Source organism: Rattus norvegicus, chromosome 19 (genome assembly GCF_021556685.1).
Source record: "Rattus norvegicus strain SHRSP/BbbUtx chromosome 19, alternate assembly SHRSP_T2T, whole genome shotgun sequence".
Classification (NCBI taxonomy): Eukaryota; Metazoa; Chordata; class Mammalia; order Rodentia; family Muridae; genus Rattus; species Rattus norvegicus.
In genome coordinates this window covers 25,409,593-25,424,356 of record NC_141552.1, presented here as the reverse complement: position 1 = coordinate 25,424,356, position 14,764 = coordinate 25,409,593, and the positions used below count along the sequence as shown (strand labels likewise).

The 14,764-nt window shown below is 45.1% G+C and overlaps 2 protein-coding genes across 2 annotated transcripts in view; both read right to left on the bottom strand.

Annotated features, from left to right (window-relative positions):
- The window catches only part of LOC147999238 (uncharacterized), a 143,793-nt gene that overhangs the window by 31,125 nt on the left and 97,904 nt on the right, over positions 1-14,764 (bottom strand). The gene's annotated exons all lie outside the window — the stretch shown is intronic.
- LOC147999243 (uncharacterized) lies at positions 5,160-9,140 on the bottom strand. The gene is made up of 5 exons (XM_087596219.1): positions 8,984-9,140; positions 7,791-7,950; positions 7,179-7,322; positions 6,379-6,545; positions 5,160-5,660 (listed from the first exon to the last, which is right to left on the bottom strand). Exons 1-5 carry the CDS (start codon positions 9,108-9,110, stop codon positions 5,551-5,553), a joined length of 708 nt encoding a protein of 235 aa, XP_087452345.1. The 5' UTR covers positions 9,111-9,140; the 3' UTR covers positions 5,160-5,550.

Below are 14,764 nucleotides of genomic sequence, written 5' to 3'. Positions count from 1 at the left end.
CAGGGAGAGCCCTGAGGAGCTCAGTCAACTGCCTGGTCATCCCTGCAGGGACACCTCACCCCTGCAGTGTGGTCATCCCCGCAGTGACACCTCACCCCTGCAGTGTGTGGTCATCCCCGTAGTGACACCTCACCCCTGCAGTGTGTGGTCATCCCCGCAATGACACCACACCCCTGCAGTGTGTGGTCATCCCCGCAGTGATGCCTCACCCCTGCAGTGTGTGGTCATCCCTGCAGTGATGCCTCACCCCTGCAGTGTGTGGTCATCCGCGCAGTGACACCTCACCCCTGCAGTGTGTGGTCATCCCTGCAGTGACTCCTCACCCCTGCAGTGTGTGGTCATCCCTGCAGTGACGCCTCACCCCTGCAGTGTGTGGTCATCCCTGCAGTGACTCCTCACCCCTGCAGTGTGTGGTCATCCCTGCAGTGACATCTCACCCCTGCAGTGTGTGGTCATTCCTGCAGTGACACCTCACCCCTGCAGTGTGTGGTCATCCCTGCAGTGATGCCTCACCCCTGCAGTGTGTGGTCATCCGTGCAGTGACACCTCACCCCTGCAGTGTGTGGTCATTCCTGCAGTGACTCCTCACCCCTGCACTGTGTGGTCATCCCTGCAGTGATGCCTCACCCCTGCAGTGCAGACCTTTGGACCTTTGGCCTTCAGGTTCCGGATTATCTGTTAAACTCAGTTCATAATCAGAATGTTTTGTGTTCAGCCTCTGCCTGGACTGTACTCCAAGAAGAGTTCAAGGGTTTCTGTGGCAACATCTAGCGATCAAGCCTTAGCAAAAGGATTCCCACATCACCCTGCAGGCAGATTCCCATAGTCATCCCTAGTCCATTTAAGCTGCTGCTGAAGATGCCTTGAAGGCATAGCCACATCGACCCTGTGTGTTCAGAGGTGATGTTTTCATTCAGGAACCTGATGCTGAGTCTTCTCCTAACCCAGCAGGCGGTCCCTGCATCAGGCTGGAGTCTTGAGTTTCTGTGTTGTCCTGATAACACCTGCTGTGTTCTCCTGGGGCAGAATGGATCTCAGAAGGTCTGGGCCAGTCTCACTGGTTGAGGATTCCTGCAAGGCCTCATCTCCAATTCCTGAGGGAAGGTGTAGGTTAGGAAAACGCCTGGATTTGAAATTCAGTGTTTTCAGATTTCAGGATTGGATGAGGGGAACTCAGCGTGTGCATGTGTCCATGTGTCTGTATGCATGCACATGCAGGCCAGGGATGGACACCAGCAACCTTCCTCAGTCACCCTATGCCTCTCACACAAAGGAGCTCTCACACAGAAGCTGTGGCTCACAGATGAGGTTGCTCAGGCTTAGAGTTCCAGAGATTCTTCTGCTGTGCTTCAAAACTTTGAGAGAGAGAAAGAGAGAGAGAGAGAGAGAGAGAGAGAGAGAGAGAGAGAGAGAAAGAGAGATTCTACCAGCTTGTACAACCATGCATGCACATATGGATGCCAGAGGGAAATATCCTGTATCTTCCTTTTCGAACAGGGTCCTAATCAACTATCAGGTCTCTATATCTTAATATCTAGCAGGGGTCCCAGCGTGAGCATAGCCAGGGCATACACATGCTTGGCTGTCAGGCAGGCAAGAGGCAGAGATCTTGCTCTATTTTTCATGGTTAATGCTCTTAGTGCCCTTGAGGGCCTGGCGGACACCTGCCTGGAGACGGCTGGATCTGATGCTGGCCTAGACAGCCAGGGCTATTGATGATGGATGTCCAAAGTGGCCCTCATTCTTGGCAAACTTCTCTCCTCTAGTCTAAATGTGCTTGGGTGTTTAATGCAAGGACTGGGTTGTAGTTTTCCTCTTCCATCCTGCTGCCTCCTTGTTTTCTTCAGTGGGTCACCTGCCCTAGTGAGGAAAGAGAAGTGTGTGAACCACAGCACCACCTGCCCATGCTTCTGCTTGCTGGTCTGTGGTATCTGTTGATGGAGAACCGTTCCTGTGGCGGTCAGTCCTGTTGCTGTTTGTGAGTTTTGAGGATTTACGTCAGTGTAGTAATGTGCACAGTCATCCTGGGAAACCCCACAGGAAGTTGGTCCCCAGGTTTCAGCACACAGAAGCACAGGCCAGAAGAGATGCCCAGGTGTTGAAGGAGGTCCGGTAGATGTGCTGTTAGTTTCCTGTGCCTGATGCATGATTGTCCCTTGCTTAATAAAATGTATACACAAAACTCTTTAAGTGTCCCACTGACCTCTGAGAAAGAACATCAAAGGGAAGATGGCTTTGAACTCTTAACTCCCTGTTCCTGTCCTCATAACAGGTTTCTGTAGCAGCCAAAGGAGAGAAGCCACCTGAGGGAAGGAAGTCCAAGACAGTGCCTAGGAGCAGAAGTAGGGTCTGGCTGTAGAGGGGACAAGTGGCTGGGTATAGGGACTCTAGGATCAGAAAAGAGGCTGCCTGGCATCTCCCACAGCAACGAAGACAGTCACGCATAGTCATGCTCAAAGGCCAGTCTGATCCAGACTGTCCCTCATTTCCCAGGCGATTATAGATTGTGTCAGGTAGCAGTTGAAAACTGGCCATCAGGGCATGATTCAAGTGTTTATTAAGGTATCATGGCATCAAGAGTATATGAGGACATAGCCATATGTACACAGAACGACATGCAGATGCAGAGAGCAGGGAGGGAATAGCCAGGAGCTCCTGCTTGCTGCTGCCTTAGGGGTTCTACAGAAATCCCAGTGGCACTTGGGAAGTGGAGGCAATATCAATTAGGGATTGTGGCCACATGGGGAGATTGAGACCAGCCATGTGCTGTGGCATCAGAACACTGACCAGCGATGACAAAATGGAACATAAAACACTGGTTGCTCAGCTTTGATACTGCTGACTGCTGATGTGGCCAGGGGCCATCCGGTTCACCAAAGGCTCAGCCAACAGTTGTCTCTCCACTCACCAAATGTCAAAGAGTGGCCCAGCTCCACAACCAAATGTGTGCCCACATTGCAATGGCTCCGGTACTGTTTCACCTCAGCTGCGGAGATCTCAGGATCCATGAGTGTCCAGCACACACACACCCGAAAGAGACAGTCTTAGGGGTCGTAGGCAGAACTGAGGGTGGTAAGCCTCTGCCTCACGGCTCAATGGCCCTGACCTTGGCATTGTTTGGGCACAAGAGAGCAAAGTAATGGGGACAGACAACCTGCAGTCTACCACGCTGGAAGGGCATGACTAACACTGATTGATCACATCCATGTGACTACTGAAGCTTTCCTGCTCTCTGTAGTGGTGACCTTACAGAAACCATGCACACCCGGTTTAGACTGTATTAAAGTAGCACACCATTTCAGGGTTCCCTGCAAGGTACCATGGGACAGTAGTAGCATGAGTCTTCATGTATCTCGACAGTTTTCACTAGGGACCAAACACACACACACACACACACACCCTTTACTGACATGGTGCACATTCTTTGCACACAGAAGAAAGTGAGTAGTACTGAAAACACACCAATCATGGAATTGATGGAGGGAGTTGTGGGGAAGCTGGGGCTTAGAGTTACTTAAAGGCCCTATGCAGGCTCTCCTTTTGTTGGAGGAGAAACTTCAAGTGCAATGTGGTTCTTTATTTTCTTTCTCTAAAGCACAGAGGGCTAGGGTGGATCACAGGGCTTTGAGCATGTTCGGCAAGTACAGTCACAGTGAATTAAATAATAGGGCTGGAACCCTATTAATCTTCTACAGAATTACAGAGCTGCCTGGATGAAGACTCTCAGCTGAAAAGGTGGACATCTCAAGACAGGCACTGGACAATGGCTGACAGACTTGACTGAAGACTGGAAATGTTTTGGTACCTCATAGGAAAAGAAGGCCCCTCCCACTACACTGTACTCTAAGGACAGTTTATTCAGGTTAGGATGACATGAACTATTGTCTCAGGTCACAGATGTCAGCACAAAGTATCCAAGGTGTTGTATGCCAATGGTAGCATCAACAGAACAAAGCACATAGTGTCATGAAGACATAAATTATGAGTTTGTGTAGCAAGACCCAGGCCTCTTCCAGGGTCTTAGATAGTAACTGAGAACCTCAAATATGGTGGTGATGTGATAGTGTGGGGTGAATCTAGTTACAACTAGTTTGTATTGTGACACAGATGACACTTTTTGTGTCATGGTCAGCTTTTAATGAATGACTAGACCTAAGCATGAGAGTAACCAAATACTACATTGCTTCTCTAGCTGCTGAGCTTTTAAAAGCCCTGGGGTGACAGCAAGCTTTTGTGGACATACTGCATTGGTCCTTCTGTACTTTAACTCTCTGAGTCACCTCCACTCTCAGCAAGTTAGATCAATTCCACAAATTGGAAATCAGTCACCTGGAAAAAATACATTCTCAATACGATCCCAGATTGGCCATGGAAAAAGGGTAGCTTGAACTGTCCCACCTAGGTTGGGCTTGCACAGGCCTTCTCTCCAAAAGAAACCTGTGTTCACAGCTGCAAGCTACACTCACTATGGATGCTCTGGAGGTTCCTTCCTAAACTGCTTAGATTAAAATAATTTTCTTGCTAACAATCAAAAAACTGATTATGCCAATCTGGCCTACAAGAAGCTAGTTTCTATTCTGTATTTTATCAGATGTGCAGAATACATATGGTCATCACTGATAATAGGTGAAAGATCTGCTCTAATATGAAAACTAAGTGATGCTGGAGGATGATCCTGACACACAATGAGCAGTGGGAACACCAGAGCTCTGTAGGGATGCCTGACAACCTAACACGTTGAGCACGCACGCCTCAGTAAGTTCCCTGTGAACACACATCTCCTGAGATCTCTCTATTTAATTGGAGGTGATCCTGTCCACCTAATACAGCACCTCATGTGGAATAACAAAAGCCACCTGCAGGAGCTGTGGTGATGACTCACAGGGTAGAGCATCTGCTGCTCTCTCAGAAGAACCACATGGACCCTAAAAATTGGGTAAAGTGTGTCAGTGATTACATCATAAAGTGTGTGTCCGAGACACAGCCACATTATCCACACAAAAGACACTGTCACACTGGGTACACCTTGGTGACTTTGAATTCACTTATTAGCCCAGGCTCCATGGAACATGCAGATATCCATCTGTAGCTGTAAGTTCTAGGTCCACAGGAAGGGACAGAACCCTTGAGTAAGAAAGATAGTCTTAAGAGTCAAGACATAGAATTCAATTTTTATTCATAACAAATACATTTTTACAACAAAACAGGATTAAAATGAATAAAAATATTTAAAAATATTTGAAAGTAAAAATAGTAACAAGAACATATAAATATGAAACAACAAAAAGAAAACTTCAATTAAAATCATAACAAAAATATTTCTAAACAGCATATTCTTAACGAACATTTAGAAGTACAGACGTATTGCTGTTTCTCCTCTAGCACAAATAATGAAAGGCGGTCCCCCAAGTTGTCTCTCAAGTGCTGTTTTCTGAAGAAGAAAGTGAGTAAGACCTCAATCAGTCAGGATGGCTTAGTGGTATATAAATTTAGGGTCTCTAATAAATGACAAATTAACGCAGAGGATGAATACTCATCCAAAAAATGTTGTTACCATTCAGGATGTTGGTCATCAGGGACTCCTGAGAAAGCAACGTATTCTTCAGGAAGCTCTCTTACTGGGGTGTGTCCAATTCCAGCTCTCTTGCACTTTCTGAGACCTGGGAGAGGAAGGCAGTTTTTCAGACACTGATTTGGTGGGGAAATGCAAGCCAGCTGTCAGAATGCTGCCTTCTACCACCTCAGTTCTATTGGACAGTCGACATGGACCTTTTAACTGATATCATTGTTGCTAACTCTGTGGGCAGGGCAAAATCTCCAGCAAGCCTCACAGTAATGTGGGCTGCCAATCTGGGACCCAGACTTATACCAGTGCAAACCAAGAACAGGGCAATGGGAAGAGACCTCATCGGGTTGCAGGAAGAAAGGAGATGTCCATATTTCACCAAGGTTAAAGCCAATGACAAGTACTAATTTGACATTTGCACTTGGTTCTTATCCCAAAGGTGCTTCCTACACAAGAGGTCACATGACCACAGAGTGTCAATTGTTCAAGAACCAAGAAATTGTTCAAAACTCTACATAGGATCCAATCTATCACATGGATATGCAATTTTAGATATGTTATTCATCTGTCACCATTTCTAGACTGCAGCTTCAAAAAGAGCAGCAAAATATGCTTGCACAATAATTCAGTTTCTGAAAAGTGGTTAACTTCCCAGAATACTTGTGCATAGGCAGAGCAATGAACAATTCCATTACATGAGGTGGTTGGCTGGTTGTGAGTGTAAATTAGAAAGGTGGTAAGAGAAGCAAAGATGTATCAAATTGGCAAATTTTATCAGATATTGTTAAGCTAACACATCTGCTCATCCCTACCTGATAATGCTGGTTCTGGCCGTTGATGGTCTTTATCTTTCTTGTTGCAGTCAACCAAATATTTCTGGTTCAGTGCACAATCAAGATGTACCTCCTTGCTCTCCTGCTTCAGGGGGACCAACTTCTTCCTACATGTGTTCTCCATCAGGAGCTGGCTAAGCAGGTTTCTGGAAATACAGTATGCATAGTAAGATCATGCTGGCCCTTCCTCCCATTCCTACTCCCAAGTCCCACTAACTCTACCAGATCCCAGATACCCATGAAGACTTAATAAAATGCATCTTGATACATATAAGGCTGCTGCACAAACCATAAAGAGTTAATTCGGGGAAGAATAAATTGTTTGCTTGGCCTGACACCAATTAGTGTCCACACCTCTGAGAAAGAACATGGATCTACAACTATCCATGAAAGCCCAATGCATGGGGCCAACATCAATTAGTAGTGGGCCAACACCCTCAAAGGAGGTCAGTAGAACCAAGAGAAGGTCATGCTAACCATGTGGTCCACGCACTGAATTTTATAAAACCTGGTGTGACACCATAGGTCCAGGTCAGCCTAATAACCTTCTGCTGACTTCAATCAGTGCTGTTCTATCTAGAGCCTTCTGAAGATGCCTAGACAATTCTGGGATGAGTAACAGTCTTTTATGGAACTGAAAACTGAGTCCTAATGACCCTGGAACACTGATGGGTAAATAGCATAAGAGATAGAACCAGAGCTGAAGACCGTCCAATCCAGAACAAAGAAAGTCAGAAATGGCCATTCCACAAGTGATAGCCTTTCTGACCAGGACTTACCTAGAGAAGGTAATCTCCTTCTTCAGCTTATGGTTGTTCTCATGGACCTCAGTGTTCTCCATCTCTAAGTTGTGCAGAATTGACATGACCGCCTCCTCCATTCTCTCCAGGTCTTCATAATATGGATTTGGCCTGAAGTGTGGCCTGGCCCCAAATGATAGAATACAATGAACATCGGCATTTAGGAATATATGAACTCAGGGTGGGTCCTATATTACTCCAGGCTGCTGCCTGGATCTTCCAGCACTCAGTCCCCTGCCTAGCAAGTACAGAGACTCACCATAAACTCACTGCAATTTCAATCTTGCAAAGCCACCAGCTGTCAAGGGCTTTGCAAATGCACACTGGGAACTCACTCTCCCTGACTTTATCCCTGAATTCTTCATTCAGACCACAAGTTCTGCTTTTAAATAAGTGGAAGCAGATGAGTCCATTTTCAATCTCACTCCTGAGGAAGGGTAAGGTTCTGAATCTCCACTATATGGGAGGTGAGGATTAACACAGGATGGTTAGGGAGGCACAGCTTTCTAGAACCCAAAACCTTAACAGGATAAGAAAAAGGTGACCTTGCAGACCCAGGAATGAAACAAGAGCATTTGGTGTGATTCATACCTGTTCTTCATGGATCTCTCTGTCAGAAACCTCAGGCGATCTCTCAGGTCATTTCTCTCCTCGGTAATGAGCTGCAGCTCTTTAATCAGCCTCTCCTTTTCCTTCATGGCCTGATTCTTGCTTAGGTCAGTGCCATGGGAAGATGTTTCTCTCCCAGCGTCTGTAGGTAGAAGAACACAAGTGAACCTGCATGGGGAGAATGCATAGAGTGTACATAGATCACAGTGAGGCCTAAACAGGAGAACAAGTCAGGAACCCAGTGTCACTGCTAGGCGATTGGTCTATGCTTAAGAGACCTCCTCAGGGGATCTCAGTTCTCGCACTACTCTATAGAGACCAAGAGATGTAAGCAGCCAGGTGTTCCCTATGCTGGACATCACGTGCTTACATGTACCACGGAGATGGCTTCTCCAGGATTATTATCAGCTGAACAGGGTACAGCTTGGTTTCAGGACCCTCACCCCTGTGGCTTCAGAACTCAGATGATAAATTCACCATCCACAAAACTTGAGTGATTGGAGACACTCAGATGTCCTACCCTGACACTCTAAAGCAACAACTTTGGATTTAAAACGCATTTCCAGGGAGGATATGTTCAACAGACTTATCAGTGTCCCTATGTGAAATACCAAATGCCCCAGAAGTGCGAATAGGTTACAGGCTGAATCTTGGTCTACACGTTCCAAATAGTTTTGGTATTGTAGAAAAATTTTTGTAACATACAACCTCTAATATATAAAGCAAACGATGACCCTGCCAGTTAGAAGAAATCGGAGAAGGTCTAAGAACATAAGATTATTGCCTGGAGCACAATCTCTCCCTGTTACTACTGTCAGATACCCACTGTATTTAAAGAAGCAATGATAGTGAAATACATTGCTGCCCTGTCTAAACTCAGAAAAGGTGGACCCTCCATGACCACTGATGGTGTTATTATATCAATGTAACAGAGCAAATGAACTGAAAAGTAAAGACCAGAAGTTCACAGTATAATAGCATTGGCCTTACCATATCCTCCCAGTGGGGATGGGGAAACTAAAATTCTGAAATCCTTGACTTTAGGGAATTGTGATATTCGTGGAAATTCAATTCCTTTTCAGATGCTCCAGTTGCTGTGGCCCATTGCTAGAAAGGTCAGCTTAAGCCTGCAGCCACCCTGGCAGGAAGCTCAAAATACACTGCCCAGAACTTACTCCACATTCCCCAGAAGTGCTGTCTTTGTCCATCATTACTTTGAGACGAAAGGCCAGACTCCTTCACTCTAGTCTCTCCAGAATCGACGTTCCCCCTCCCAAAACGCTTGCGAAGACGGGAAAACATGTCTTAGGGTGTAACCGCCAGACTCAGACTGAGAGAAACTAGGGCACTGGTTGTCACTACAACACAGGTGACATCACAGAGGATGCCAGAACTCTCTAGGAGACAATAGAATGTCCAAGAAGGGACAGCTGATGTCACGGGGAGCAGACTTTGCCTCCTGCTAATGTTCTCCCTGTACTGAGCATAAGCAGAGGTGCCCTTTCCAGGAGACTTTCCTGGTGCAGAGCCACTGAGCATCTCCTGCTTCCAAAGCCAAATTTTCCTTAAGGCTTGATTATAAAAACCTTAGTAATTCCTATGCATCTAAATGAATGTTTCCTTTCAAATCTTTCCCAAAAAATGTCTCACTAACTCAAATTGTCCTCATTCACCAATGTTAGCCATTAAAGCTTCCTGAGATTTCACACCAGCTTGAATATGCAGTCAAAAGTTCTCCTGTCTCATTATGTACAGGTGCTTTATATCACATCCAGAAATAGTCTGCATGGTAGGTTACAACATGCGTGTGTATTAGGGGAACACTCATGAAGTCATGTGCTTAGCAATCGACAATTGCCAGAAAATTCCTTAGGAGAAAGAGTTGAAGTCTTTAAGGTGCTAGGAAAAGTGTGGAGACCAGTTGGCAGAGGAAAATGCAATATTAGAGCCACCAGTGAAGGGAACCTCATGCTGCTTGTGGGGTTCTGCTCATTGCACCAATGTCGCCAAAGGAGCACTGCTCACAGGCCTGAGTAAGATATACCACGAGCTTTTATCAGAGAAATAAAATACACAAGAGATATAGAGGTTGGCACAGAAATGTCTAAAATGAGGCTATAAACATCATTAAGTGGATAGAGCAAGGTCCCAGCACCTGTACACTGGGAAATGGCCACCCCACCAAACACAAAAGCATGTATCATAGTAAAAAATGAATACTTTATAGAATGCACCCACTAACACTGATTGATCACATCCGTAGTTCAAATTTTGGGGGCAAATTCATGGCCTTAACTATCTTTGTCTCAACTTATATAGCAAAAAATAAGAAAGAACGAGAAAAGAAAAAGTCAAAACTAAAAGCTCAAGCTTCTCATATGAGGATTGCAGGAAGTGTTATATGGGAGTCAGTTCTGATTAGGCCATTTTAGATAGACCAGTGCATAGTGACCCTTAATGTGATGGGCCCTATATAAAGATTTTTGCAATATTGGAATTTTAACAAACCTCATCCAGAACGTACGGAAGAGGCAAAGATGTGATCACCATGTCCTTACTCTGTATCAGGTTATTTTTCTGCATCCTTGATTGTCAGGCATATAACAGCAACAACCTGAAATAGCTGGTAGACATGGAAAAACATGGGTAAAAGTATAGTTGTGGGTTACACACCTCAACTGTGAAAGGCTAATGCTGTCTGCACAGTCCTTGGAGGCCACTCTTATAAGCCTATTTATTGCAAAGTGAATGGAGGTTTATCTGAGCTCAAAGTGATCCTGGCCAGCCAGGTAGAGGGCAACATGTGATACTTGAGACCCTGTTTTAAACCAGCACAGAAATCCACACTTCATTCAAAGCATCATTTACTAATTCTCGATTATTTACCATTCTCTCCCTACCAGTCGTTCTGTTTGGAATGGTAGAAAACAACTGGAACTGATCTTTCTATTTTAAGGACCTTGATCTCTCTTTTTTTAGGTCCACATTAAGAGTGCATACAAATGGACATCACCATCTGAACATCTTAGTATTATCTACTCTGTATATATAGCATAATACTGTGCCTATGACAGTCTTAAGCTTCCTTGAGTGTAGTTGCCCCATCAAGAAGTGTGAAGTTCTGAGTTCAAACCCCAGTGATGCTTTAAAGGGACTAGAAGAAAGCCATCAGAGATACTCCACTTCTTTGTCCTTAGATTAAATCAAGTTGACACAATGTGAACCTGGTGGGCTATTTAACCAGCATCTTTCTCCCAACCCCACTTCCACGAGTTCAGTCCACGGCAGAATTCATCCCCCACCATCCTAGATATTTCTTTGTATATTTCTACAAGAGCCAGGTTTCTTTTTTTTAATAGAATTAGTTGTAGTCAATCAACTGCTGCCCTATGTGAGAAATGATTAGTATCTATTGCAACTTACCACAGTGTATTTGTGTATACAAGTACATTATTGGAAATCCAGCATTACTGAGGGATTGGAAACCAGTGCTGTGGCCTTGCCTTTCTGTGCCTCTTCCTGGCTCACAGGCAGCAGGGGACAGACCTTGAGTTCCTCTTCAGGGACAGAGTGATGTTGAATGGGCACTGAGCAGGCAGAGAAACACAGCTGAGGCAGCTCCTTTCAGTTATCAAACACATCATCTCCTTCCCATCTTAAGGGCTACTGCTGAGGTCTTGCCCCCATACCTACCTTAATAGCAGTGAATTTGCTACACAGCAGCCAGCTCTTTCCTATTGTTCTGTAATACGCGTCCACATCATGGATGCCAAGAAAAACACTAACAAGGAACAAAAAACTCTGACGTTGACCTGTGTGGTGCTGGTCACATACCCTGTTATGTTCTGTATGTTATGAGGTTTGTTAATCTTAACAAGTTCCCCAAGAGTATTCTTCACATAGGACCCAATAGATTCAAGGAAAATTGGAACAATTATGTGTAAAATGGCCTGAGTCAGGGCCCATAGACCGAAGCATTTCCAGCACTTGTGCATGAGCCCATGTGGATTTTGCAATGAGCGGGGCCTAGCAATGTCCAGTACACAGTTGTGAGCTGTTGCTCTGGTTGAACTGTATTGGTGTGTGCATTAATAAACTACACCTATTTAAATGAATTCAGTGTTGGTGTGGTTTGAATCCAGACCCCTTGACACCAAATCTTCCCTTCAGCAGCGTTTAGGAGAAGAAGCTAAGGTCAGGAAAGGTGACATCTTGCCATAAGTTATGTGACAAGAGGGATGGTGAAATGATCCCTTGTGATAAGAATCAAGGTTTCCTCTGTGGTATTTAGGTCTATACTGGCCCTGTGCAACAGCTTCAAGAACCCATTTCTGATTTTCCTTGGGATTCCCGTGATGATGCACTCAGACATGATTGGAAACAACCAAAACGGTGGTCAGACTTGATTTATAAAATGTAGGTAACATTGCAAACTTGTGTTGTAGGATATTTGATCATATTGTCATCCCTAATATTGTCTTATTTACTTAGAAAAATACCTTCTGGCTGTGTAGTTCAGTACTAGCACCAATATTTAACCCTAGAGCTATTTTTGTTTGTTTGTTTGTTTGTTTTTTGTTTTTGTTTTTGGATGAACAAGTACTTTCCTATTTTGTGGCCCAGCCCTAGCTCTTACTTCTTTGCACAGTCATAGAGAGACCTCAAACATATACTCAGACAAAGCCAGGGGAGTGTATAAAAGGGCCTAAGGCAATACCACATAATGACATTGAAAGTGGGCTCTCTTCTTGATCCATGCCTCCAGCTCTCCTGACATCTACATGAATTATAACTCCTAATGCAGTGTAAAAGATGTCTGTGCTATTGCTGAAGGAATCATGAGAATAACAACTGTAAACATCCCACCATGGATAGAATTTGTGGAAAGAGGCAACTGGCAGCCAATGAGAGGGCTCTACAGTTAAAGGGGCTTGCTGTCAAGTCTGATGAGCTTGACTCAATCCCCAGGACCCACGTGGTAAAAAGGAGAGAACCAAGGGCCAAGCTGTCCTCTGGCTTCCACTCATGTGCTTACATGTATGTGAGTATATATGTATATGTCTGTATGTACGTGTGGATATGAATGTGTGTATGCATGTATGTGTATACGTGTATATGTATATGTGTGTATATGTCTGTCTATATGTGTGTATAGGTGTATTTGTATGTGTGTATATGTATTGTATGTGTGTGTATGTGTGTATGTATATGTGTATGTGTGTATGCATGTATGTGTGTATGTTTGTATGTGTGTATGTATATGTGTATGTGTGTATGCATGTATGTGTGTGTATGTGTGTGTGTATGCATGTAGGTGTGTATATATGTGTGTGTGTGAGCATGAATGTGTATAGTCATGTATATGCATGTGTTTTCATGTACGTGTATTCGTGTATATGTACGAATGTATGTGTGTATATGTATGTATGGACACACAAACACACACAATGTTAAAACATAAAAAGCTCCTTGGAGTATTCACCGTTCCTGGATAAGTGGTGACCATGTGGGGGAAACACATGTCCATGTAAGCACACCTGTTCACATGCGCTGAGCAATGCCCAGCCTGGTCTTGAGCTCACTACCTGCCCAACGATGAGTTTCTGACCACCTGGTCTTCTCAGAGCCAGGCGACGATTGTTCCTGCCATTCCAGTTCTGTTCCAGTTTCTCATGCCACAAACCTTCTAGCTTGAATCTCACCTACTGACGCAGGAACCTAACAGCCTCCAACCCAGTGAAGTAAGTAAACTTCTTCCTGACATCCTCAGGCTTGGTGTCCCCATGAGTCACAGGGAGGAAGGATGGCATGCACCAAGGAGAAGGGCCATGGGCAAGGAAGACAGGATCATAAGTCAGTCATCACTGACACCAGCAAAGTGTGTGCTTCAGAGCTGGCTCTGCTCACTCTTGTCCCAGTGGCAGGACTTAAGAGTGGTGCATACCTGTCACCCAGTACTCAGAGACGTCTGAGGCATGAGAACCAGGAGTTCATGGCCATCTTAACTAATGGTGAGATCAAAGCCAGCCTGGGCTGCATGAGACTCAGTCTCAAAGCAGGCAAGGAGGAACTTGCTATATTTGAGCAAGGAAGCTGCCATCCTCCTGCGTTCTTAACTATCGCTGCAATACAGAAAGATGCTAGGGCTAGTGTGGCAGAAAGCAGGAGACAGAGAAGCCAGGTTAACCCTCCCTAATCTTCTCATGCTGTGTGAGCTATGAGTAGATAGTGCCCTATACACTGTGGACAGGATGGTCTCTCAGACGGTTCAGAAAGCCATGGAGGACTCCAGCAAATCTCCACTTGGGTGTCACTTGAGTCTTATATGTGTGTGTTTACAAGCCAAAAAATAAGATCCATAGGTGGCTGTGTAAATTCAACATGGCACAGCCATGTGCTGGAATATTATTCAGCCTTACATAGGATTCAGATTCTGACCCTTGAACAGGAATGAGAATGGTAGCCATTCTCCTAAGTCAGACCTCCAGGCAGTGCAAAGACAAACTAACACTGTATGACACCACTGAGGGCTGCAGTCTCACCAGTTATATAAAGACAGAAAGTAGGAAGGTCTACAGAGCTCCAGGGGTGACATGGAGTGGGGAGGTTGGATGGTAGGTGTGTAAGTGGGACTGAGGCTCAGAGGAGTCAGACATGGCTGCAGAATATGCATGTGGCTGCCTCCCATACCTGTGGGTGCTGCCCCCTCAGAAAAGCAAATACAGCAAAAGAAAGGACCAGAGGGGACAGGCTCTGACCACTTGTAGACACACACAAATGACGTGACAGAATGTGCACACTGATGCCTTGCTGCAGGAGCAGTTGAACATCCAGAAGGGTTGAAAGAGGCTGGAAGGGCTGAGCATGGCACTGAGTTCAAGGACATAGCTTTAGGTCCTGGGGAACCTACGGTGCCCAGGCCCCATCCTGCTGATACTGAGGGACACAGCTGACAT